The sequence below is a fragment of the Apus apus genome, chromosome 21 (genome assembly GCF_020740795.1).
Source record: "Apus apus isolate bApuApu2 chromosome 21, bApuApu2.pri.cur, whole genome shotgun sequence".
Classification (NCBI taxonomy): Eukaryota; Metazoa; Chordata; class Aves; order Apodiformes; family Apodidae; genus Apus; species Apus apus.
This window is the reverse complement of record NC_067302.1, coordinates 4,029,847-4,054,633: the sequence shown is the minus strand read 5'-3', so window position 1 is coordinate 4,054,633 and position 24,787 is coordinate 4,029,847. Positions and strand designations below refer to the sequence as shown.

General features: G+C 57.0%; 2 protein-coding genes and 1 long non-coding RNA gene across 5 annotated transcripts; 1 reads left to right on the top strand and 2 right to left on the bottom strand.

Moving 5' to 3' along the window:
* Window positions 1–292: 292 nt before the first annotated feature.
* UBXN11 (UBX domain protein 11) lies at window positions 293–12,215 on the bottom strand. The gene is given in 14 exon segments (XM_051637938.1): window positions 293–1,142; window positions 1,144–1,285; window positions 2,046–2,192; window positions 2,894–2,961; window positions 3,160–3,263; window positions 4,396–4,519; window positions 5,740–5,817; window positions 6,115–6,332; window positions 8,107–8,218; window positions 8,705–8,781; window positions 9,789–9,843; window positions 10,563–10,663; window positions 10,929–11,021; window positions 12,185–12,215. Coding segments are annotated over 13 exon segments (1,350 nt in total). The 5' UTR covers window positions 10,936–11,021; window positions 12,185–12,215; the 3' UTR covers window positions 293–1,025.
* On the top strand, window positions 10,657–15,247 carry LOC127393140 (uncharacterized). 3 transcript variants are annotated; one of them, XR_007891399.1, is made up of 4 exons: window positions 10,657–10,742; window positions 12,753–12,875; window positions 13,283–13,522; window positions 14,906–15,247. It is a non-coding gene; the product is annotated as an uncharacterized LOC127393140 (long non-coding RNA). The 3 variants fall into 3 exon arrangements; XR_007891397.1 differs by lacking the exon at window positions 10,657–10,742 and adding an exon at window positions 12,342–12,638; XR_007891398.1 differs by lacking the exon at window positions 10,657–10,742 and adding an exon at window positions 12,342–12,638 and having other exon boundaries at window positions 12,753–12,891.
* A 1,444-nt stretch (window positions 15,248–16,691) lies between these two features.
* CRYBG2 (crystallin beta-gamma domain containing 2) lies at window positions 16,692–24,351 on the bottom strand. Its single transcript, XM_051638286.1, has 19 exons — window positions 22,378–24,351; window positions 21,853–21,900; window positions 21,633–21,751; window positions 21,238–21,385; window positions 20,984–21,123; window positions 20,765–20,891; window positions 20,479–20,514; window positions 20,273–20,400; window positions 19,964–20,090; window positions 19,576–19,718; window positions 19,367–19,493; window positions 19,208–19,240; window positions 18,976–19,088; window positions 18,703–18,832; window positions 18,387–18,526; window positions 18,164–18,287; window positions 17,472–17,630; window positions 16,925–17,084; window positions 16,692–16,780 (listed from the first exon to the last, which is right to left on the bottom strand). Exons 1-19 carry the CDS (start codon window positions 24,349–24,351, stop codon window positions 16,692–16,694), a joined length of 4,065 nt encoding a protein of 1,354 aa, XP_051494246.1.
* Window positions 24,352–24,787: the final 436 nt, after the last annotated feature.

The window sequence follows — 24,787 nt, the reverse complement described above, 5'->3', positions numbered from 1 at the left end:
CTATAGGCAGAAAAAGGAGGAAATTAACTTTAAACTCTGGGGATTGAGTCACTGGTCATGGGGAGCCCGTGGAAGTGGCTGTTTTGCACGAGTGGTGCTGCTTGTACTGGAGTTGTGCAGGACCCAGCTCTGGTTGGAGGGTCTGGAAAGTGCTGTGGGCCTCCTGCTGCCTTCCACAGCAACTGTGCCTTTGGAATCTTAATGGAAGTGGAAGCTGCAACTGAAAGAAGGGGTGTTTTTGGGAGCCTGTAAGCAGGGCTGAGTGGCAGTGTGTGCAGGGCCCCTGCTAAAAGGGAACCTGCCAGAAGGCACTGCCTTGCACAAGGGGGAGTGTTGTCAGCTGGGAGTCAAGTGGGAGCTTGTCACAGCTGAAAGGGGAAGAATGTGCTAGGAAAAGGCCTTGCAAAGTGCAGCCCCAACCCACAGGAGAGGGAGGAAGATGCTTTACTCAGGCTTCAGCAGAGAAGCAGCAAAGGGATTATGCTCTTCTCCAATGACATGGTGTCCTGTTGCAGCATCCAGCTCCTGCTGCAGCAGGGAGGAGGGAGGCAAGTCGGTGTGGCTGGGAGCCTGGGCTGGAGCTGGGGGCTGGCCAAGGGAAGGAGTTTGTTCACGTACAGGAAACCCAGGATCTGGCTGAGATGGGTCTGGCTCAGTCCCAGCGTTGTGAGGGCTCCAGGCCTCTTGGTTGAGCTTCACCAGGGATCCTGTAACTGAACCTGTTTCTCTCCTGGTGTAAATGCAGTTGTGTGGAAAGCAGATTGGCCCTGGATGTTTTTGTCCTGCTATAGAGAGTCCCTGAGCCCAACTAGGCAACTTTCCAGTGCCAGTGTAAAGCCTCTCCTGGGCAGGACTCAAATGCTCCTGTGGTAGGAGCCCACCTGTCTTGGGGAAAAGCATCCACCCATGAGGCGGCAGGAATGGGGGCAAAGGGAGAGGCCAAACCCCTGCCCCTGAGCAGTTCTCCTTGTCCCAGGTAACAGTGCAATGAAACTAAATCTGGAAAGACACTCCCTCCTCTCTTCTCAGCCTGGGGAGGTTACAACACAGCTAAAAATGTGAGGCGGCTCCTTCCTCTTGCGGAGCTGGAGGGGAGCAGCTCTTGCTAGGAGCTGTGAAGCTGTTTGCAGCCCTGTTCCCCCCCTCTTGCTGGGAGGGGTCTCTTCTCCTCAGCAGCAAGGAGGCATTGGGGACCAGGCCACATTCCTGCAGGCTCCTGGAGTTGTCCATGTACACCCTCTGGGGAAAGGTACTGATGATCTCATACGAGTCAGAGTCTCCACCCCTAGGAAAGAACAGCACGATTTTTCCTACACACAGGATCCCCCAAGGTTTTGCTGGGATGCTCTGGCTGATCCAGCTGTGGTTACGTAAAAACAGAGGGAGAGAGAGTTTCACAAGCCCAGGCTGAGCAGAAAAAAAAGGGCTTCCTGCCCAAACTGCAGCCAGGCAGGCACAGAGTGGACGTTCCAGGCTGTGCAGCTGCTGTGGGGAAGGAGGATCCTGCCTCCCACCAGCAGTGATCTCTTTGTGGGCTCAAACCAAGACCAGAGCTTCTGCCTGCAACAGGAGGGGGGAAAGCAAAGGGGTCCCCTCAGCCTTCTGGAACTGTCCCCAAAGGGATGTGTGAGCCTTTGGGCAGCATTAAATGTGGTGGGACATAAAGCTGGCTGAGCAAAGGGTGGTGTTTGTCCAGCAGTGGATCCATCAGCCAAGCTGAATGCTGCAGCTCAGCTTCCAGGGTGCACCAGCACCTTGGGAACACTGGCAATAGTGAAAGCTGCTGAGCAGCTGGAGGGAGGCAAAGGCAGTAATGAACCTGGGTCAGAACCTGGCAATTTTGGGAGGACAAAAGAGGTTGATCTCTGCTGCTGTGTCAGCTTTTTGGCAAAGGTGGGTGTTAAATACTGAGCAAAGCATGACCCTCATGGCAGTGAGCATCTCTGCTGCTGGGGGGAGCTCAGCTCCAGGGCCTCGAGGGCAGCTGAGAAACTTTCTCTGGGGCTTGATGGAGCTGGGTGGGGAGTGAGGAAGTCCTGGGCTACCTGGCACAGGTGAGGTGCTGGCGCAGGTCCCCTATGGTCTCCTTGACCAGCATCCTGAGGGTGTAGGTCTGCTCCCCGCTCTCCGATCGGATGCGGAGCGTGCAGACAGCAGGGGCAGAAGCTTCAGCCTCTTCAGCTGGCTTTGTCCTGGGTGGTAGAAAAGTCCTGTCAGCTGAGGAGCCAGGGCAGTGAGCTCTACTCAACGGGCAGGGGCTCTGGGCTGCCAGGATGATTAAAAATATTTCATGGTTGGGAATGTCCTTGAGATGAACAAGGCCCTGACTTGTGGGCAAACAGACCAACCCACAGACCAATTTTCACTTAAAGGTGCCTTGGAAAGAGGGTTGCTGACCTTTTTTAGCTCTTTCATTTTAGATCAGGGCTGTCTGGTAAGTACCTTGCCCTACTTTTTTGATTAAAAATAATCTGCTTGGGTTTGGGTTGGTTTTTTTTTTATTAGCTATTTGTGTCTTGTCTTGCCAGAAGACTGAGTGGAAAAGTGGAGATTGTGCCTCCCACTTGGGCATCAGTTTCCTGGAGGAATTCTCCCATTTAACACAACCACAAACAGCTTTTTTTAGATGGTTTCAAGCTCTTAGGCCTTGGCTTGTTGTCAGGAAAAGTATTTCACAGCAATAAGTAAGTATTTTGAACAGATTTTGTTAGAGATGTTAAAGGTGGCAAGCTCACTAAACTTGGTGTTTTTTTCTAATTCTTTCTCAGGTGTAAGATAAAAGGGGCAAGTTCCTTTACTTCCTCAAAGGAAACCCCTGAAATAAACCCTCAGTGATGAAACAGGAGGAAGATGAGAATCTGATGGGACAGGGATGGAGGGGCTGTGCCTGTACCTCTCCAGGGCAGCCAGCCTGGTTGTCTCCACCAAGATCTCTTTGCTGCTCCGTGCCCCATCAGAGCTCTGAAACCAAACCAGGTGAGAGTCACAAGGAGCAACTGGTGCCAGGAAAGGCCAGGAGCAGGTGCCAAAGTGCCATGTGTGCCCTGGTGGAGCCTCTCTGGGTGGAGAAGGCTGAGAGAATGGGGTGCCACACAGGGCACTGAGCCCCAGGAATGTGCTGGCTGCTTCTGTGGGTGTTGGAGGGGGGGCTGCTCATACCTGCTGTGCTGCTCTGGCTGAATCTTGGACACTGATTGCTTCTCCTCTGTGTTTTGAGGACTCAGAAAGCTTGTTGAGAAACTTCTCCAAGGGGAGTTTGGGACCTGCCAGAGCAGAGGGGAGATGTGTCCATGTATGAGTGTTTTGCCAAACCATTTTCCCCCAGAATAGGCTGATTTGGTAAAATAAGAGTGGAACAGCCGACAGGGAGAGCTCTAACCTCCCTCAGCTGGATTGAGACATCTTCAATGAAGCTTGTCCCACTTTCTGACCCACTAAATGTTTGATTGTCAACATCAACAGTGAGCAACTGTGCAGCCTGTTCAGCACAGAGCTGGGATGCATGACAGGTCAACAAAACCTGGGTAGCTCTGCACTGAACAGGAGAAACAAACTGACAGTTTTTACAGACTTGGAAAGTTTTTCATCTCGTGAGGGTGTATTTGTGTGTGTCTGCTTTTCCTGTGGTGTCACTGGGCAATCATGTTTATGGATAAAGGAAACACTTAGCACAGCTTCTGTTTGTGAAAGGCCTTGAGATGAACCAGCAAGTTGCACAGTTTTATATAAAGACAAAGATGTTGCTGAGGGGCAATGCACATGTTGGGATTGTTTAATTATGCACAAACCCACTATTTGAACTGACTGCATTTGACTTTCCAACCCTGACAGCTGTTGCTTAACACAGGCCACTAGAGTCTAGAAGCAAAATGAGGAATCCGTGGCCTGACTTTAAGTCCCAGGTCCTGTTATGGAATGATTCCTCTTACCCTGTTTGGTATAGTTAAGTTTGGTCTGGCTCAAAGATGTCCACCTTTATGGAATGAGCTTGTAGGAGAATCAAAGGTTGTTTGCAAGCTGCTCCCCCCCCACAAGATCTGCAGGGTTCCCTCATCATCCTTTGGTGCTGATCAAGATGAAGCTAGAAGGAGCTTGGCCTTTCAGAAAGGCACAAGGCAGATGGGTTTTGGAAACCTGCTGATCTTCTGGTCTTTTAGAACTTACGTCTCATTCTGTAGGAGGATTTAATGATGAGAAGACACCATGTGTGCTGCCTGGCTCCCACCTCCTGAAGCAAAACTGGAGCTACAAGTGCAGGGCTCTGGCCCAGAAGTGTTGCCTTCCTTGCTGAGACCCTACACATCCCCCTCCTACCAGCTGGACTGCCCTGGTAAGGTTTTGATTCTCCTCTTTGGGAGTTAGTTGGGCATTTTTGAGGCAGATTTAAGAATTTACCTGGGATCTCAGTGGTTTCCTGCACTTCACTTGATTTTGAGCGGCCAACCACTTGGCCATGGCCAGGAAAACTCCCTGGGAGGAGGTGTCTCTCCTGAAATACCATGTCCCTTCTGTCAGTGACCTGTTGAATTAAGGCCAACTGCCATAAGCAAATCAGACTGTTGCACAAGCTTGTTCTGTCTGCATCAGAGCACAATCATCCACAGCAATGAGAACCAGGAGATGTCAACTCCAAAAGAAACCAGGAGAGCTGCTTCCTTGGAAGCTGCTCCAGCTGTCCAAACTCCCTGAAATCCATTTTCAGCTCCTCTAGGCTCTCTAACAAAGCAAATCTTGGTGGGTCCCTCAAGTCCTTGGGATGGCCCACCTAGACCCATAAGGTAGGAGTTAATCCATCTCAACAGGCACTGAGCAGCTGCTCTTTTTCATGAGTTGGGAGAAACATGTTTGGACCTGATCATTCCTCCGTGTCTTCTTCCATGCTTTAAAATGCCCTCTGGGTGGAAGGTGATGGGAAAACACCTGTATCACAGGTGGATGTGCTGTGTGTCTGGATTTATCCCAGATTACTGTCTTGTGGCTTCCAGGCCTGGCCAGCTATGCATGGATTATAGGCAAGCACAGCCCCAAGAGCCTTGTGCAATCCTCCTTCCATCTTGTTTGCTCCCTCCCAGCCTGCCCTGCCTGGCCTCATCCCTGTGGTTGTGCCCTGCTTTCTTCTGGCAGTGGGTCAGTGCACCCCTCTGGTCGTGCCTGCTTACGTTTCAGATGCACTTGAAGACCTAGATTAGAGTCCTCTGAGGTTCCCTGCCTGAAAAACACGGCCTTGGCTTCTTGCCATTTCTGAGAAATCAAAAAAGAAAGTGGGACCCAGAGCAACCTCAGGTGCCCAAATCCATTTAAATTGTGGTGAAATAAACTCTCCCGACACCCACCTCGAGAGATCCTTGTTCAACCTGTTCTTAAAAGCTTTTTCCAGGGAACTATTTAAGAACATTTTCCCTCCTTTTTTGTTACACATCTCTTCAGATAACTGCATGTACTGCCTCTGCCAAGCCTGCTGTGCTCTTAGAAGTTTTCTTCCAAGATTCACTGAGGCAGTGAATTCAGTCTAAGTGCAGAAACACTTCCTGTAACGGCTCTGGCAGGTGTGCTCCAGCCACCCTTTCCCTGAGACACACACAGAATGAAGCTGTGTGCATGCAGTGTTCAGAAACCTCAAACTTAATTTGCTGTGGGGAACATCCAGCAGCTTGGTGAAAGAATAGTCAACAGTTTTCTTGGGAAGCAAGAAGGTGATCTCTCCTGGAGAGCTGAGTAAAGAGGGTTTTGCACTCTTACCTGCAAAGGGATGCCATCTGGGTAGTGAGTCTGCAGCTCTGAAGGGAAATACCCATCCATAATATCCTGCAGGCATTGCTGAAAGAAAATTGAGAGCTTGTGGTCATACCTCAGCCTTCTGTTTAGCTCAGGACTGATAACATTCCTTCTGGGCTGCTCCTGTTTGTGTTATTGCTGTGCAGACAAGTCAGCATAAAAGACCCAGAGTTCTCTACAAATTACTGCACACAGACAAACCAGGCTTTGAAGGCAGGTGAGAAGCTGGAGGTCTCAGCTGCTCTGTTATCTCTGTACTGAGATAAGCTCACAGCCCTATTCCTACACATTCCCTTTCCAGAGGTTTAGTGACTGATTCCTCCACAGACCTTTCCATACCTGGGTGGATGGGTCCTCGTAGGGCCGGAAGGCTCCGCTGAATGTGATGATCCCATTTTGATACAGTGTGAGAGAGAGGGGCTCTGGCTGCCTCAAACGAGCTCCCCCAGGTGTGTGCTCAATGTAACAAGTGTTCTTCCCAGCAAGCACGTTCAAATCCTTCACGTTTTCCAAGATGAGATCAAAATCAATCTGGTGTTTGGAAACAACCGCTTCACCTGTGGCAGAGGGATCAGAGTTGCAGGGGAAGGAGGTGCCAGCTGAGAAGCTTTCACCTCTGTGGGAGTTTGAGGTGGGTTTGAGCCCAAAGAAAGGCAAGAAAGCTGGCAAAGGGTCCGGAAAACAAACCTGATGAGGAGCAGCTAGGGGGACTGGGGATGTTTAGTCTGAAGAGGAGGAAGCTGAGGGGAGACCTTATCACTCTTTGCACCTGCCTGCAAGGAGCTTGTAATGAGGGGGTGTCAGTCTCTTCTCACTAGTAACAAGAGGAAATGGCCTCAAGTGATGCCAGGGGAGCTTAGGTTGGGTGTTAGGAAAAACTTCTTTACAGAAAGGGTTATCAAGCAGTGGAAGGGGCTGCCCAGGGAAGTGGCTGAATCACCATCCCAGAGTGTGCTTAAAATTCCTACAGATAAGGTGCTCAGGGACATGGTTTAGCAGTGGGCTGGTAGAGCTGGGTTAGTAGAGTTAGGTTAAAGGTTGGACTGGATGATCATACAGGTCTTTCCCAACCTTAATGATTGAATAATTCTGTGATTTTTGGGCTGTGCTGCCTCTCCACACTTCACCTTTCGCACAGCAGGCTGCAAGGCTGCTGTGGTGCAGCAGGGCCAGGTTCACATGGGTGTGAGCACAACCACAAGGGCAGGGCTGCAGGGCAACCAGCTCACACAGCCCTGCTGCCAGCTCCAGCCAGCTCCTTGTCTGTGGTTGTCATTTCAGAAGCATTGTCACTTACTGTGCTGCTGCAAAATGCACAAAAGGAGGAACTTAAGTAGTTGGAATAACTGGGTTGGATAAATGGATCAGTGCAGACTTGTTGAAGAGATGCCAGTGTAGACACAGCCAGGTGCTCAGCACCCTCTTGCTGGGACACTGCAGAGGATGTTTACCTGGGTGCTTGAGGAGGGTGGTGAGCTGAAGCATTAAAAGTTGTGGTGAGGCAGAAGGATGAAATCAGAAGAGGAAATGAAAGAAGAGATATAGGTGGAGGTTCAGCCTTTGTTATTTTCTGTTCTGCTTTTTTACAAGTGAATAAAGGAGGGGGGAAATGCTCTTAAAAAGGGTGAGTGAGCTGAAAACAATGATCAACATTTCTACTGCTTTCCCTGTCTTCTCCCCTACTGCATCTAAGGAAGCAAAGGATTAGCAAGGCAGTATTTGCATGGTGGTTGGGAACAGCACTGGCTGTACAGCCCAAGTTTTATTTTTTTTCCCCTGCTACCACTTCCTAAGAAGCCACTGCCAAATATGCTTGGACCTCGTACAGCACGATCAGGTCTCAATTAAACCTCACGTGGTGGTTGGGAGGAAAGGCAAACAAACAATACTCCCTGGTGGAGCCAGACAACATGGCTAAGTTACTGCAGCTACAATATACACAAAGCATCTGATTCCGTTTTCCACCTATTTTATGACAATGTTGTTAGAGCAGTTGAGTTTCAAACGTTTAGGGTATGTGAGCTCTTCAGGAAGCAGCTGCTGAGGGTCTCCTTCCAAATGGCTGAGCCTTTGGGTTCTTTCCTCTTCCTCTGGACAGGGATTACAAAATAGAGGTGTATAAAATACCAGTATTCTGCCTGGCTTAGCTCCTCTTAAACTGCTCTGTGTCTCTGTCCCTGAGATGGATGGGTGTGAGGACCTCAGCAGAGGATGACTGAAGACCAGATTATGGCTCTTTGGTGCTTATCTGCTCTGAGGAGCATCACAGCTGCTCTAAGCATGCAGCAGGAGCTGGGATAGCTGCCTCAGCAGAGGGTGCTGGTGCTTTACCTGGCTTCCAGAGGCTCCTTGTTGGCAGCCTTTCATCCTTGAGTGATTCAGAATCTTCCAGCTGATCATGTCCCTCTCCAAGCCAAATCAGACCATAGTCATTTAGAAACCTCTGCAAGAGGAAAGGACATGTCAGTGTTGTAAAGAGCTTCACAAAACTAGGAATGGAAGCCTGGGAGGGGTCAGCTGTGACTGTGAGAAGCAGAAGAGGAGGTAAAAGATGTGTTTCTGGGGCTCTTTGGCCATGGCAGACAGAGAAACAGGCAGGGTAGTAGGAGCAGCTCTTCTAGTAGTAGGCAGAAGGGAGAATGACAGTATCTGTAGTGACACAGGAGTTTTCCAGGACTGTAGTAGCTACAAAGAATGTTTCTACAGTCCTAGAAATCAAAACAAAGAGGTTTGCAGGAGGCACAAAATGTTTTGAGTATTAAAAACCCTTCCACTGCTCACATCCAACCTGTTCTTTCTTTTCAGAGGGTTGAGGAGAGGAATGGGGATGATCAAAGTGGCAGCTTGAAACAGACCAAGCAGCTGGGGATGGCAAAGATCTCAAACCAGAGGTGCAGATGGCTCAGGGCAAGTGAAGCAGGTGTCTCACCTCCATCTCCCAGACCTGGGTCTGCAGCTCAAGGCACCTCATTTCCAGTTCCTCTACTGTGGATGAGTCAGGAGCATCTGAAAGGCAAGACTTGCTTTTTCTGTGTACAGCCTTAAAGAAGAGCTCTAGATCACCCACGTTGTGCAGCAGGGATGCCCCAGCAGTCCCTGCTTGTCCCATAAATTAACTCCAGGCCCTACAACACAGGAGCTGAGCATGAGCTCTGCATGCTGGATAGTTCACCCTGCAGCAGTAGGACAGAGATGCTGACAGACTAAAAGGTAGTTGTGAAGTTTAATGCTGTGGGAAGCTGACTTGAGCAGTGCTGTTTGCAATTACACTATGAGAACTGCTTGGCTTACTCAGTCTTCAGGGACCTATTAAAAAAAAATGAGCAGGTGTCCACCAAAGCTGGATCCAGAAAGCTAAGCTGAATGACTAGAACAATGCATGATGAGATACAAAACGTGTGTGGTTTGACAGGCATCATGACCTTGTTCTCTGCTCAGGAAATGGAGCAGCTTTGTGCTAACAAGGCAGCTCAGCCGTGGCAGGAAACATGTCTGGGCTCAGCTGAAGAGCTGCTGGATTCCCAGGAACTAAATGGGGGGAAAAGACCTTCAGAGACTCACTCAAAGCTGGCTCCAATTTGGAGCTGGGCTGCCTTACAGGACAAGTGAGCTTGGACCTGTAATGCTGTTTGAAACTCCAAGGAGATTTTTGGCTTTGCTGAGCTGTCAGTAGCTCTGTTTTTCCAGGTGTTTGAACTCTGCAGTATTTACATTCTTCTCTCTGACCATCCTCAGGTATCTGTGGTTGGTTTCTGCTCATGGAAACTTAGTAACTCATAGAAAATAGGTCAGGAAATGTTTTGCACTGCAGCAGAGAAGCTGCAAGGAGAAAGTGTGCATCTGCTTCAGCAACCATCACCAGGTGTGTGTAACTGATACCACTCTCAAGGAGCCTCTTTGAAGGCAAGGATGGCTCAGGGAGGAGGTCTCCAACCCTGCCCTCTTGCAGCACCAGCAGCTCTGTAGCTCTCCCAAAGGTAGGAACAAGATGTCAAGGGTAGGACAAGTTTTACCTTCTCCTTTCTGAAGGGCCTTCATCTTCTCTTCAAGCTCAGCAATCCTCCTGTCCTTCAGGAGCAGAACAAATAATGACCTCGTTTAGTTCCTTGGCTTTGAGGGCCTTGAGGCACCATTTGCATCATTAGTGAGCTGGGTGAGCCAGTGGTGCATGAACTCTCACCCCACACAGGGTCAGAAAGGCTGAAATGAGGGGTGGGATATAAACACAGTGCTCCAAGAGTGGGTGAGGGACACGCTGACCTGTCTCCCCCTCCTCCATCTGCACAAGAGCTGAAGGCAAACACACAGATTCCTGCTCCTGTGCTTCTTGCCCAGGCACAGCTCATCCCCTGACCTGCCGTAAGTGGCTGATATGGAAACAAACCCAGCATCTCTGCAGCCACCTCTCTAAAAAAAGAAAAGGGTATTTCTTCTCAGCTGCAGAGATGCGAAAAGCTCCACTCCAGGATGACTCTGCTCTGTGAGCAGCTGCTGTTCCAGAAAGCAACAGGAAGAAGAGAAAGGTCTGAAGCCAAACAGCTAATGATACCTGTGCAAGGGTGCTGAAAGTCTTTACTTTCAGAAGTCACAGCAGGGGCTGTCCCCTCTCCCACCCTAGGGACTGGTAAAATTGCTCTCTGGCTTTGCAAAGGCTTGTTTGTGTAACTATCAGAGAGGCAGATTAACTTCTTTTAGCCCAAACTAGGTCTGAGCAGGTGTCATGCTGCTGTGGCTTCAGCCATCAAAGCAGGGCACAGAACAGGCTCAGGAAGGGGCAGCATTTTTACCTTCAGTTTGATTTCTTGTGCTTGTTTCTCTATTTTTTGTTCCAACAGAGTGATTCTTTGCATCAGGGAGGACACGAGCTCCTTGTCAGTGTGAGCTGTGCCTGAAAGCACAAATGCAACAGGTCACCTCTCCAAAATGGCTTGTTTCCTCACACAAGAATTCCTGTTCTGCCACAGCAGGTAGGACATGGGGATCCCTGGGGTACTGGGTGGAAGCCAGTAGGTTTCCTGGCTGGTGAGGAGATGGCTGTGTCACCAAGAGGGGGAACCACAGGAATTAGCCCTGGCCTGGGGTCCTGACTCCACCAGACTGCTGCTGAGAAACTCTGATGGCCCAGAATCCCCCTGATTGTTGAGGGACTTTACCCTGCATGTTCTTTTTTGGTGTTGTCCCCCTTGAGCAGGAGGGGAAACTGCCTTGCAGGAGGTTCTTTGTCCTAGGAGACAGGCTGTCTTCTTCTGAGAAGAGACACAGGGACCATGAAAGAAAGAAAACAGGTTAGTGTTTTGGTTCCCACTTCACCAAAAGCAGGTCAAGAAAAACTGGGATTATGTTGAGGGAAAGAGAGGGCAGGAGAAAGCAGGGTGACCTACTCCAGTCCCTCCCATGAACACTTCCAGACTCATGAGTGTGTGTAGACACTGGTTATGAGCCAGGACCTGAGGGAATGTACAACTACAGGAGCTGGGAAGAGTGGACACAAAATGGGGCTGGCAAAAAAAAAAAAACCCACCCCAATATTCTCATACAGAGCCTGTTGTGCTGCCCAGCGAGGCAGAAAGTGGTGATTTTGAGCTGTTTTAACAAAACCAACCCCACAACACTCTGGGATTAACAGAAGCAACAGACTTCACTGGGATTGGAAGGGGAGTTTTTGCTTGAAGATCTAGTGGGAAGGATGTGACCTAAAATGAAACTGTAAAAATAGATGAGGCTCTAATGTTCTCTGGGGCTTGCTGAGGATGTGGAAACCTTCTGTTCAGTTATCTGATGTTGGACCTATGTAGGAGAGAGACAGCCACAAGCATTGCAAAACACGTAGGATGGGTAAGAAAAGCCTTGCCAGTTGAGGCAGTGAACTTGGGAGTAAAATGAAGAGGGGAAAGTCTGAAAAATCAAAACACGGGTTCATTAACTTTGGATTTGCTTGAAGGGCAAATTGAAAAAAACCCAGTGTAACCGAGAAGGCTGCCCCAAAAGGCTGGGAGTGATGAGGGGTTTGTTTTTTGAGAGTTCCTTGGCAAAGAGAGGCTTAAAATAATGGGGGGGAACTGGAAAACCCCGGGGAGGGGGGGGTGTGTGTGTGTGGGCCCTGGGGGGACCCGATGTGGGTGGGAGCACCGTGTGTGGTGGGGGGTGTCTCCCGGTGTGTGTGTGGGGGGTCCCCAGTGGTGGGGGTTGTGTCCCGGTGTGTGGGGGGCTCCTCCCGGTGTGGGGGGGTCCCCCCGGTGTGGGGGGGGTCCCCCCGGTGTGTAGGGGGTCCCCAGTGGCAGGGGGTTGTGTCCCGGTGGGGGGGGCTCCCCTCCCGGTGTGTGGGGGTCCCCTCCCGGTGTGTGGGGGTCCCCTCCCGGTGTGTGGGGCTCCCCCCGGTGTGGGGGCCCCCCCCCGGCCCAGCACTCACCCCGCTCTCAGCCCCCCGCCGCCATCTTGTGTACAGGCGGTTACCCGGGCGACGCAGGGCGGCTGCGATTGGCTGAGCCCGGGTCACGTGGGGGGTGAGGCAGCCGGCCCCCCCCCCCCCCGAGGACTACAACTCCCGGCATGCCCCGCTCCGGGGGCACCCGGCGGGGCCTCCCGGGCCTGCGGGACCCGCTGCTCCCCCCCCGGGCCACCCCATCCATCCTGCCCGGCCTCCGCCACCGGCTGCTCCCCCCGGTCACCTCTGGGAGGAGGGATACACCGGGAGAAGCCCGTCGGGTTTGTCTCTCCGGTTGGAGGCGAGCAGACCAGGCCTCTTCTGAGCAGCCCGGGCGGGACGTCGCCCGTCCCCGAGAGGCTTTTGTGTTGTCACTTCTACAGAGTGCAACGTTTAGCGAAATCGGGTGAAGCTTTGGCCCGGAGGAGGCTGCGCTGAGGTGCCCTTCCCTGCCACAAGGCCAGACAGCAGGGGTGTGCCCTGGGCACGTCTCAGCAGCTTCTGTCAAACCAGCTTCAAATAACCAGCTCCCTTTTCTTTCCTATTGGTGCAGCTGAAGGAGCTCGGAGATCTGGGGGCTGGATGGAAGTGTTTCTGTGATCAGCACCTGGATCAGACTATCCCAAGCGTGTTGCTGAAATTCCAAGGAACAGCTTGGACTCAGTTCCTGCTCCAGGTTTGCAGGGCAGGAGGTTTGTTACATGGTGCAACACAGGGCCCTTGTTGAAAGGCTGGCCACGATTTCCAAACCCTCCCAGTGGGCAGTTTTTAACCCAAAAACAGTTAGTCCTTCATGGGTGTGAGACACTGGATGGGGAAGCCCTGGGGAGAAGCAGAGCTCAGCCTGGGGGGGGGTTCATGCTGTATTTTGGGATGTGGGAAAGGCAGGGCGAGGGGTTGGCTGGCTCTGCTGGAGATGGTGGCCAGGATGTCCTGCTTGGTGCTGGCTGTGTGGCCATGCCAGGGAGCAGGAGCCACTCCTGCCAGGTGGTGGAGAAGCAGGGCTGAAAGTGCTGCAGGGTGTCACCCCCCCCCCCGCCCTGGAAATCCCCCATCCTGTGTCTTGCACCTTCTCCCTTGCAGCATCAGCAACGGATGCAACTTCCCCAAATGGCCTCGAGTTCAAACAGCCCGTTGGGGGTGGTGGGGCCAAGTGGAGGGGAAGGGAGGTGCGATGGGGCCTCCCCTGTGCTTAAAGCCTCCTCCGGGGAGTGCTGCTGGCAGATGAGGAAGCGTCTCCACGCGGTGAGCTGAGCCCCGACCATGCAGCCCCTCCAGCGCTCCCACCTGCTCCTCCTGCTGGCCCTGCTCGCCCTCTGCGTGGTAAGAGGGGCCCCACAAAGGCTGGGGGGGTGAGGGGGGTGTCCAGCCCATCCCATGGGTTTGATGACAGGTGAGGGGCTGTTGGGTTCAACTGGTGGGAGAATTGATGAACTTCAGTTGGACACTTGAGCCTTTGATTTCAGCCCTGGTTGTCTTACCAGGAGCTTTACACTGTGGTCTGTAAGGTCTTAATTCTTCCATACGTTGCTATTTTTTGAAGTTTTTTTCTCTTCTTTGATTGAGAGCATCATGCATTGTCTGTAACCTTCACACTTAGCTCTCCACCCTGCCTTGCAGCCTTTGCTTGCTGTCTCCATGGCTCTGGGGACACTGGGAATGCCAAGCATGGTGATGCTGGGTGGATGCACGGTGTGGTTCCTTCTCACCTCTTCCCTCTGGAGGTTGTTTTCCTTCCTACCACGAGGCTCTGTGGGGACTCAGGTCCAGCACAGCACTGGTGGATGTAGCTCTCTCTGGGTGGGGACCCTTGTGTGGGAGGGATGAAGGTGCCAGTGCTTTCGGGGAGGGTGATGCTATTCAGAGCAGCTCTCTGGTTGATTTATTTTCTCTACAGCTTGTTGGTTAAAATGGCCAGGTCTGTCTCTGCTAGTTTCCCTCACAAACCCCACGCAGCTGTGACCTGTTACCAGCTCCGTGGGGGGTGTGTGTGGATGTTTTGGGAGTCCCAGCCAAAACCCCTCATTGTGGAAGAGTGCCTGTGAGGGGGCAGAGCTGGGAGCCCATCCCTGGCCCTGTCCCACTCTGGAGGGACCCAAGGAGAAGTGCAAACCAAGTTGGGGGCTGGTTCATGGGGAAGTGCTCTCCCTTTTCCCACAGCACTTGTTGCTGTTCTCCCTGCTTACACCAGGAGTCCTGGGAAAGGACCAAGAACCCTGAGCAGGGCAGGGAGGGACTGACACAAATACCTTCCTTTGGAAGGTGCTGATCTTTAGAGGTGGAAGGAAACTGCCCTGACATCACCATCCCATCTGGGGGATGTTTCACACACTGAATGCAACTTCCTTGCTTGCAACAGCCTTGGGGGGCTGGGGGTCCTCCTTGCTTCCAGCCAGGGGTGTTACCCAGCTCTTCTCCTGCACCCCACATCCTCCTCAAGGGCCACCACATCCCCAGCTGCTTTTTCACAGTGGCCTGAGGGGCAGAGGCACTTCCCCCCCCAACATTTGTAAGAGCTGCTGCACAGGGAAAACTCCAAAGCCCACAGGGATTTCTGTACGTGGTGTGAAGGAGAAGCTGGGGAGGGAGAGGAAGCCCCGTGTACCCCCTGGCTCCTTCCTGTCCCAGGGAAAGGGCCCTCGGGGGGTTTTCCATCCCGTGCTGCTCCTGTTCAGCGCGAGGTCTGACTCGTGTTTTCTCTTCCAGCCCCTCGGCCGGGCGGACAAGTTGGATAAGGGCGAAAAGGCTGAAGAAGCCGCTGAAACCACCACCTCCCCTCCCAAAACCTCCGCAGTTGGCCTGAGCCCTCCCTCCGCAAGCCCCCAACTCTTCTCCCTCACCCTCGGGCTGGCTGGGGCTTTTTTCCTGCGGCTGCGCTGACCGGGAGACTCGCCCCCCCCCGCCACCCGCTCCCACCGAGAAGACACCCCCTCTCTCCCCGGGATGGCATCTCCTCACGGCATGGAGGAACCAGCCGGCACGACTCCATTACTCCTCCACAGCGGGTCTGCTGTGACTCTCTGAAAACAATAAAGCGCTGGTGCAGAAGCTTCGGGCCGCGCTTCGCTCGGGCGCGGAGCCCCGGGAGCGGCGGCGGGAGCCGCTGCTGGAACAGCGCCCCCTGGCGGCCGGGCCCCCCGCCTCAGCCCCGCTGCGCGTCCTGGCCAATCGCAGAGCAGGAGTTTGTGCTCCCCACCAATCGGCGCTGCCCCCCTTCCTGCCATTAACCAATCGCGGCTTGGCAGAAGGTAGATAAGGGTCGGCGAGGGGCCGAAGCGCCTCAGAGCGCTGGGGTGGGCGTGGGGGTTGGGAGTCTCTGCTAAGAGGGTTTCTCTCCCTGGAGATGTCCCTGCCTGCCCAGTCTGGCTGAGCTTGTGTGTTTTGACACTCTGCTCGACTTCCCGGCCCCTCAGTGGTGCCACAGGCCCAGCCCAAACCCTGGAGGCATGGCAGTGTGCTCGCTGTCTGCCCCCTGGGCCCTCACCTCCTGTCCTCTCTGCATTCCCACCAGCGTTTCTTCATGGGATGGGCTTGTGGTGCCTGCCCTGGTGCCCCATAGCTGTGTGCCACGCTGGCATTGCCCTCTCCCAGCAGCCCTGCCTGTCACTCCTGCCTGCAGGCAGTGATGGGGCCTGCCTGTCCCGGCCTGGTGCAGGAACAGAGCTGGGCCTCCCTCTGCTCTGGTTAGTGTCCTCCTGCCCAAACAGGTCTCGGGGCCGCTGGGGCTGCATTTCAGCATAAAGATGGACATGTGATGAGTTGCCCGAAGCCAGAGCGGTCACTGGCCCCCTGGAGATGCCTGATGTAAGGACCTTGGTGCACCCCAGTCTGCTGAGGCAGCCTCCCGGGGGGGCAGTGCTGCTGCCAGGGCTGCCTGGGCCTTGCTGTGGGTTGCTCAGGGATCCACTGCAGTGGGGACACCAAACGCTGCTGAAGCAGCAGAGCTCACCCTGAGGTGACATGACTGGAACACCCTTGAGCCTGCGGCATGAGCTGGTGGGGTCCAGCAGCCCCTGGTGCTCCAAGGGGGTTACAGCTTGGCTTCCCTTCTTCAAAACCTAGACCCTGGTCCTGCGTAGGGCCTGTAGGGTGCTGGGCTCTCATATCAGGAGCAGGATTAGACCTGTGAGGGGCAAAGGTGTTGGGGTGGGGCTGCCAGGCTGCGGCCAGTGCGAGGACAAGGACACCAGCAACCCAAGCAGAGCTGACCTGGACGAGCAGGCCTGTATCTTACATACATAAATACAGTTCAGAGGGGGAAGCCAGTGAGGAAGGGGTTCTGCTGCTCTCCAGAGGGTTCTGTGCCTGTTGTGTCCATGGGGTCCTTCGTGAGGCATATACAGGAGGGGATGGTGGGCACCCTTCACCCCAGCAGTGGGAGCAGAGGGGGCTGTGGGGTGGGAGGCCTCCTGTCCCAGCGTGGGGACGCTGGCAGGGTGTCCCCATCCTGCTTTGTGGCAATCCTGGGTGTGAGGGTCACAGGCCCAGCCCCTCATAGCACCTGTATGTCCCAGATCTGTGTGGGTCTTTCCTCAGCCATGTCCCAGACAATGGCGTGGTCCCGGTCGTAGGATCGGCCACCTTGGGGAAGAGGGGAGGGATTCAGGAGGGGAATCCCTGCTCCCGCTGGCAGTGAGGGGGTGGGTGCCCCATCTCATGGCCAAGCCCCCCGTTTTTTTGGGAGGGCTCCCAGGGAAAGCAGCAGCTCCTGTGCTGAGGCCTCACCCTTGATGTCGAGGATCATGTCCTCAAACATCTGGCTGTGGATCCGGCCCTGAGAATCGACGCTCCAGGTCTGACGCGGCATCCGGCTCTCAGACCACAGCACAGCCTTGGCGCCCTTCCCGGCCGGCCCGATCACCTGCAGGCTCATGTTGGGGGCAACCTGCAAGGAGGGGTGGTGGCCACGTCAGCCTGCTCCTCTCTGGCACCTCCACCCAGCACAGAGGCTTGGAGCTCCAAGGGGTTTCCCTGTAAATGCAGCTGGGACATGGCATGAGCAGGAAAAGTCCTCAGTGAGAGGAGGGGGTGATTAGGGTGACAAAAGCTCCTGAAGGGAGGCAGAAATGCCTTCACAGCTTCAGGGGAGACTTGGGGAGGACAGAATCAACTGATCTTCAGGGACAAGGCTGAGGAGAGATGCTGGGAAAGGCTGTTTCAGCCTGAAAAGATCTCTGGGGCGTGGGGAGAACCCACCAGGAATCCAGCCAGGTCCTCCCCGGGGCTCCCCAGGTCCCCTCCCTGGCTCTGGCTGTCACATGTGAGCCCTGACCTGGTTCTTGATCAGCCCATCCTCGTAGTACCAGATGGAGCTGCTCTGCTCACTCAGGCTGGAGACCACCACCCGTCCTGCTTTCATGTCCTCCACGTCATCGGGGACGGAGAGGTAGAGCTCCAGCTCCCTGCTCCTGATGCGGAAATAGATCCGTCTCTGGCAAGAGAGAAACCTTTTTTTGCACCAAAAAGCTCAGCTGCCTGCACCTCTGGCCCCGGGTGCCATGGCTGGACTTCACTCGGCTGGTGGCTTTGAGTAGGGAGGACCCTACTCTCCTGGGGTGGCTGCTGGGAGGGTCCTGCCTGTCCCCTCAGGGCTCCCTGCATCTCCCCAGGTGACAGCTGTGGCCCTGGCCTGTCTGTCCTGGCTGGCACGGGCACAGCTCCAGGATGCCAGGGTGTTTTGCAAGGCACCTGCCCCTGGGGAGCCTTTCATTGCCAAGGCTGCCACTCCCAGGGCAGGGGACAGGGACTGTGGGGACAATGCTGGGCTGGTGGGACCTTGCATGGGCCAGAGCTGCCAGCAGTGTGCTGCTCCTCCCCTGGCCATGTCCTGCTCCTCTCCCAGCTCACCCACAGCCACTACCACATCCTCCTCCTGGCCATCAGGATCAGCAGCTCTTTAGCTCCATGTGAGCCACCTGCCTCCAGGTTTCGGGGTTCACCCCCTCATCCTGTCCCAGCACTCACCTGGCGGATGGGGTAGAGGGACCCCACGTGCTGGAGCCCACTGTAGGTCAGCCAGTTGGTGATCTCAGTGCAGTCCAGCAGCCACTGGCGGCCTCGGAAGTCACCGTGTTCACACAGCACCCAGCTGTGAGGGATGGGATGGGATGGGACAGGCAGAGAGCACGGTCACCCCCAGGCAGGTGGCACCCACAGCTGGGGGAGGGCAGGGCTGGTGCTCACTTACATCCCGCCTTTGACTCGCACCGACAGCACGTGGTTGTTGAATCCCTCTGCCTGGAGACTCCTCACTTCGTTGTTCAGCTCGATCTCCTTCCCCTCAAAACACTCCAGCCCGTGCAGGAAGATGGAAGGCTCTGAGAAAAACTGTGGGATGGGGTAAGAGATGAGGTGGAAGGGGGGAAAGCAGGAGGACCGAGCAGCCAGGGGTGCAGAAAGGCACCAAGGCTGGAGAGCCTGCAGGGGGGTACCCACAGAAGGGGAAAAACGGGGTTCCTGGAGGGGTTCTGCTGGTGGGAAGGGAAGGAGGGGCTGGAACTCACCACTGGGACCTTCTTCAAGGAGCAGATGGCAGTGGAGGAGAGGCAGCCCATGGCGCTGAGCGTGGGGTACTCGCCCTCTGACAGCACGTGCTGCTCCCCTGTGAAGTCCTGCCCGTCAAACAGGATCCAGCTGGTGGGGAGGAGCACAACAGGGCTGACACGGCCGTCATGGTGGGCATCCATCCCTCCTGTGCCCCCCAGCACCCACATCCTGCCCACCCTCTCCCTGTTTCTGTCCCAGGCTGGAGGCAGCAGAGCCTGGGGACACCCCACCTGCCCCCCCGGACTCTGCAGGAGCGTGGGATGAAGGTGTCGGGAAGGGCATCCTGATCCTCCTCAAAGGCAACGTGGTCCCCCAAGAAGTCAGGTTCTGAGAAGAGCAGGATCTGGGGAGGGGGAGCAGAGGGGCTCGGTGAGGGGGGCACAGCACCACCACCACCCCACCAAGGAACCACATTCCCTGGGGTAGGGCGTCACATCCCCCTCCCCATCTGCCGCCCCTGACCTTGGAGACGAAATGGAGGTTGTGTTCCCCGACCTGGAAGCAGACAGAGAGGGGCTGGTTGGCATCTTGCCCCGGGTCCCCACCAGCCCCTTGGCCAGTGACACCCGTGTGTCCCATGGCTGGGGAGGAGGGGGGTGGGGGGGTGTCTGTTGCTCTCACCTGCAGGATGGGCTGTGCCGAGGCGATGCGGCAGTCGGTGGCACCCCAGTCCTCGCAGTTGCGGTACACCCCCTTCTCCAGGATGTACTGCTCGCCAGAGAAGTTGGTGCCCTCGTAGGCCACCCACCTGCCAGGAAAACGTGGGTGCTGGCTCAGCACACACCCTGACCCCCCCTCCAGCCCCCCCTGTCCCCTGTCCCCGCGCTCACACGCCGCTCAGCACGTGGATGGACTGGGTGACGCTGCCGTAGCCGGCCAGCTGCGTGTCGGGCAGCGCCTCGCTCAGCTCCACACTCGGGCCCTCCTCGAAGTCCATGGCCTCGAAAAGGACCAGTGCTGGGTCGGAGAAGTCCTACCAGGAGATGGAAAACATCCCCCCCCCCCATAAAAGCCCCTCAGTCTGTTGGGAGGAAAGAGGGCTGGGGTCTGGGAGCAGCTCTGGGCGCTGAGACCTCTGCATGTGATGAGTTTGGGGGATCTCAGGCCAGGCCCAGCCACCTAACGTTCCTTTGAGGGGTTGAGGGTGGGAATAGGGGGTTGGCTTTCCCTGCCCACACTGGGGCTGTCCCCAAGTGGTGCCACCAGCCCTGCCCTCACCGTCCGTATCAGCCGTAAGGACACCAGCTCCTCGCCGTAGCCGCCCCAGTGCCTCCAGTCCTGGTACTCCCCTTCCTCCAGCAGGTACTGGTGACCACGGAATCCCTCCTTCTCGTAGCCAACCCAGCTGCAGCAGAGGCAGGCACTGAGGTCTCCAGAGCATCTCCCTGGGACACCATCCCCACCTCTCCAGTGCCACCATCTCCCCCAGGCTTCCTGCAGCCAACCCACAGCTCCAGGAAGCTCCTCCTTCCAACCATCACCTTCCCAGCCTGTTCCAGCTGGGATTGTTCACCCCACGCTGCTCACCAGCCACCCAGGACACGCAGGGAGCCCACGGTGGGCAGTGCTGGCCCGGGCAGGCTCTTCAGGTCGTAGATGTCTCTACTGATGGTGAAGCTGCGGCCCTGGAAACTGGTGGCCTCGTAGATGAGCACCTGGGGACAGGGCAGGGTGAGGGTGGTCCCATGGCCATCCCAGCCCCCTGGCCTCCCAGGCACTGGCCAGGGTCTCACCTGTGGCTCTCCAGGTCTCTCCACAACAGGGCAGCCCTGGAAGGAGAAAAAGCCCCGGTGAGGCTGTGGTGGCTGGAGTGGACGGGGGGGGGGAACATCACATTCCTCCCCTCGCCTTCAAAGCCTGACCTGATTTTTAGTTCATTTTCATTCAAGAACAAGCTCTTTTGGACTTTGTTGCTTTCCACTACTAACCCCTGGGAGCATGTCCCAGTGCCACCCTTGGCACATTCCCACACTGAGCCCTCACAGGACCAGGAACAGCACCCCCATAACTGTCACTCACCATCCTGATGGGGTGCATGGAGCAGATGGATGGGTCCTTGGCTCCCCAAGCCTTTAAATTGGGATACCCGCCCGGCTCCAAAACGTAGGGATCATCATCGAAGAAAGGCTTGGAGTAAACCAGCCACCTGGGGAAGAGGGGGAAAAAGCATCACACCCCACTCCAGCCCGTGCCAGAGCCCCCCTGTGGCACCCACCCAGCCCTGGGGGTCCCGCTCACAGGCCCGAGTGGACGATGATGGAGGCAGCAGCGAGGGGCTGTCCCCGGGTGCGAGTGTCCTCGGCCGAGCCGGTGAACTTCAGCCGGGCTCCTTCGCCGTTCTCCTCGGCAAACAGGCTGATCTCGGGGGTGCGGTAATCCTGGCGCGGGGCAGAGCGGGGTTACGGGGCACGGAACGGCAGCCCCTCCTCGGTGGGTGCTGGGAGATGGGAGAGGGGGTGGGGAACAGGAGGCTCGGGGGTCTCCGCGCTCACCCGCACCACCCGCTTGAAGGAGCCGATGCGGAAGGGGCGGCTGCCGCCCGGCTGCCCGAACGCCGTCCAGGGGTTGTTGATCTCCACGTCCCCCTCAGCCAACACACACTTGCGCCCGTGGAACCGCGGCTTCTCGTACATCACCCACCTGGGAGCAGGGTGGGAAGAGGAGGGGAAGCCCTGCTTTTCTACCCACAGCCACCCGGAGCCTCGGGGCAGAGCGTGGGTGGGGAGGTCCCGCCGCTGCCGTGCTGGGTGGCAGCCGCAGCAATTAGCACTGGTGGGGTGGGACGGTCACTCCCGAACCCCGGGCTGGGAGCAGGTCACCACCCCCACTGTGGGGAGCCCTGGCCAAGCCCTTCCTCCACTTCCTCCCCCTCCCTCCCGGCCCCTACCCGCCTCGGATGACTCGGATGGAGATGGTGTGTGAGAGCTCCCAGGACGTGGCGTCGGGGACATCACCCCAGATCTCCCGTTTCTGGCCCGCGAATCCAGCCTCGGAGAAGAGGATGATCTGGGAGGGGGGGACACAGCAGGGACATCCTACCACACTGCACCACACCACACTGGGCCCCAGCCAGCCAGCCCAGCCCGGCCCTGCCACGCTCCCTGTACCTTGCCAGGTCTCATGTTGATCTTCTTGAAGCCCTCCTCGTCCTCCTGCTGTGAAAACCGGAGAGGACGGGCAAGTGAGGAGCACAGAGGAACATCAGCTGCACCAGCCATCTCCCCACAGTCCCAGAAAGCCACAGCCTGTGTCTGGTGTCTGCCAAACCCTCCCACTGCCCCGAGCAGCCACACCTCAAGAATCCCTCATTGCTGGGGACAGCCTCCCCGCCTGCCCTGCCACCCCCTGCCACCTGCCCCGGGACCCTCCATCACCCATCCCAGCACTCTCCTGTCACTCATTCCAGCACTCTCCTGTCACCCATCCCAGTACCCTCCTGTCACCCATTCTGGTACCCTCCTGTCACCCATCCCAGTACTGTCCCATCACACCAGGGGCTTTCACCCCATGACCTCTCTGACAGAAAGCACAATCCATGTGCTAGGAACACGGAAGGATGCTCCAGGGCTGGGCTCCCACCACCTTCCTGAGGGGACAGAGCACCTTCCCCAGCGCCACGTTCCCAAACTCACCAGGACATCAGGCAGGCACAGGTCCATGGTGTTCTCTGGCTCTTCAGTCACAGGAGAGATGGAGCCAGGACTTGGGGCTTCCAGCACGGCCATCTCAGGGCCTGGATGGCCACCAGGGCCCAGCCCATTGTGGTCACTGGGGGTGGGCAAGCCCGTGTCCCCGGAGGGGACAGTGCTGGGGGTGACGAAGCGGCTGTAGAGCACGCTGTTGTCCAGGCGGGAGTAAGGCTTGGGCTCCTCAGCCGCGGCCGCCCGCTGCTCCAGGAAGTGGGAGAGCAGCGCCATTCCCTTCAGCACGTTCCCTCGGAACAGGACGCTGCGCTCGCCCAAGCCCCCGCCCAACAACCTGCCCTTCTCCTCTGCCCCCACGTGCCTCAGTGTCCCCAGCAGCGAGTCCCCCTCCACGCGGCCATCACCCGCCACGCTGTCCCGGGACACCCCACGGAGGGTCCTGGCCAGCGCCCGCTCCTCGGGGCTCAGGTAGGGGTTCTCGATCTCCAGCTCCTCCTCGGGGCTGTCGCCCGTGGTCCCCCGTGCCAGCAGCTCGTGCAGGGCCTGGGGCAGGGGCAGGGGGCCACGGGGGACCACGCCGTCCTCCTGGATGGGGGGCAGGGGGGCACAGCGGCCCAGGGCTGAGGGCCGGGGCTGGCGCGGGGCTTTGGGCACCTTCCGCATCTCCGAGGGCTCCATGTTGCGCAGCGTGTCCACGAAGATCTCCATGTCCACCAGCAGCTCGGGGTCCTCCTCAGTAGTGTCCAGGGGGCTTTCGGATGGGGGGTCAGGAGCTGGGGGCTCGGCAGGGGGCTCTGGGCTGCTCTTGGGCTCTTCAGCCATGCCCTGGGGGTCTTCTGTCATCTCTCCCTCCTCCAATTCAGGCTCAGCCTTTGGAGGTGCTGCTGCTTCAGATGAAGACTCTGGATCACTTGGCTCTGAGGAGGGGTTTTCAGGGGTGCTGCCAGCTCCTGGGGGGGTCTCTGTCCTCGGTGGTGTGGCTGAAATGGTGCCATCCTCCTCTGCTGTGCTTCCCTCTCCTGCTCCAGCTGGATCAGCCTGGCCACCAGAGCCCACCAAGGGACACTGTGGGGAGCTGGTTGTACTGGTTTGGGGGTTCCCGGGCCTGTCACTGTCCCTCTGGGCTGGTTTCACTGGCACAGCTCCAGCTTGTGGCGAGTGGTTCTCCCCAGGGGATCCCTCGGCCGGGAGCCCGGTGGTCTCTGTGGTGCCCGGGGAGCTCTCAGTGCTCGCCACGGTGCCGGTGAAGCTGCTGCCATCCTGCCCGTGGCTCTCCCGCTGTGGCGGGGCCGTGGTGGCACCGGCAGCGTCGTGCATCCCGTTCCGGGCTTCCCGTGTCCCCACCGGCCCCAGCTCAGCCCCGGCTGCGTCCCTGCCTGTCCGGAGCACCGTGACCTGCCGGGGTCTGGGCACGGCAGGGACACAACCGGGCTCGGCGGTGCGCGGAGCACCGGCCCCTGCCCCGGGACCCGCCTTGGGGATCTCGGAGGGACGAATGGGGAGGAGGGTGCCGTGCACGTAGCTCTCCCGGTGCACCGGCGTCTCACGGGGGGGAACCACGGGTGGGGGGACACCATCGCCCTCCCCCGCCTTCCCCCGCTCGTCCTGCCGTCGGGGCTTCTGCGCCGGGGAATACACCTGGGAGAAGACGGGGCCGTGCGCGGTGAAGTCCTTGAGGAGGCTGAGGGAGGAGGACGAACGCTCCCGCGGGGCCAGGCTGCCCGGGCCGGGCGCCGTCTTCTCCACGATCTCCTTCTCCCAGGCCTGCAGCAGGAGGGAGACGCGGGAGGGACTCCCCTCCCGGCCCCGGGCGCTCCCGCTGCTCTCCAGCCGCCGCGACACCAGCGAGACCTTCTGGAAGCGGGACCTGCCCTCGGGCCCCGGCGCGCTCGGCACCGTTTGCTTCATGCTCAGCTCCGCGCTGGAGACGAAGCCCCTGGCCTTGGGGAATGGGGAATCCATGCTGGGGGGGATGGGGACGGGGCTGTCGCGGCCCCCCAACACCCCGTGTTGCCGGGCTGGGGCTGGCAGAGCTGCGGGGAGAGAAGGGAGAGAATCTGGGAGGAGAAACCACACCGGGGAGACCAGCCCTGCAAACCCGAGACAGACCCTAAAGCTCCTCCGACCTCCTTCTGATCCTGCAGGACATTTTGGGGGATTCCCATGAGCACAGGAGGTGTCTTTGGGGCTCTCTGCCGTTCTTGGGGTGCTCACGTCACCCCTCTTGGCACAGGCAGGATCTGGGGGGACAATGTGTGGCCCCTCTGCCTGCCTGTGCCAGCACTTCTGCATCCAGCAGAGATGGTGGGAGCTCTGCCACGCCACCAGGGTGGGCTCCAGCTGGTGCTGCTGTGTGTGCAGTTCGTGGCCGTGCCCCGAGCCGTGTGCTGCCCGGAGC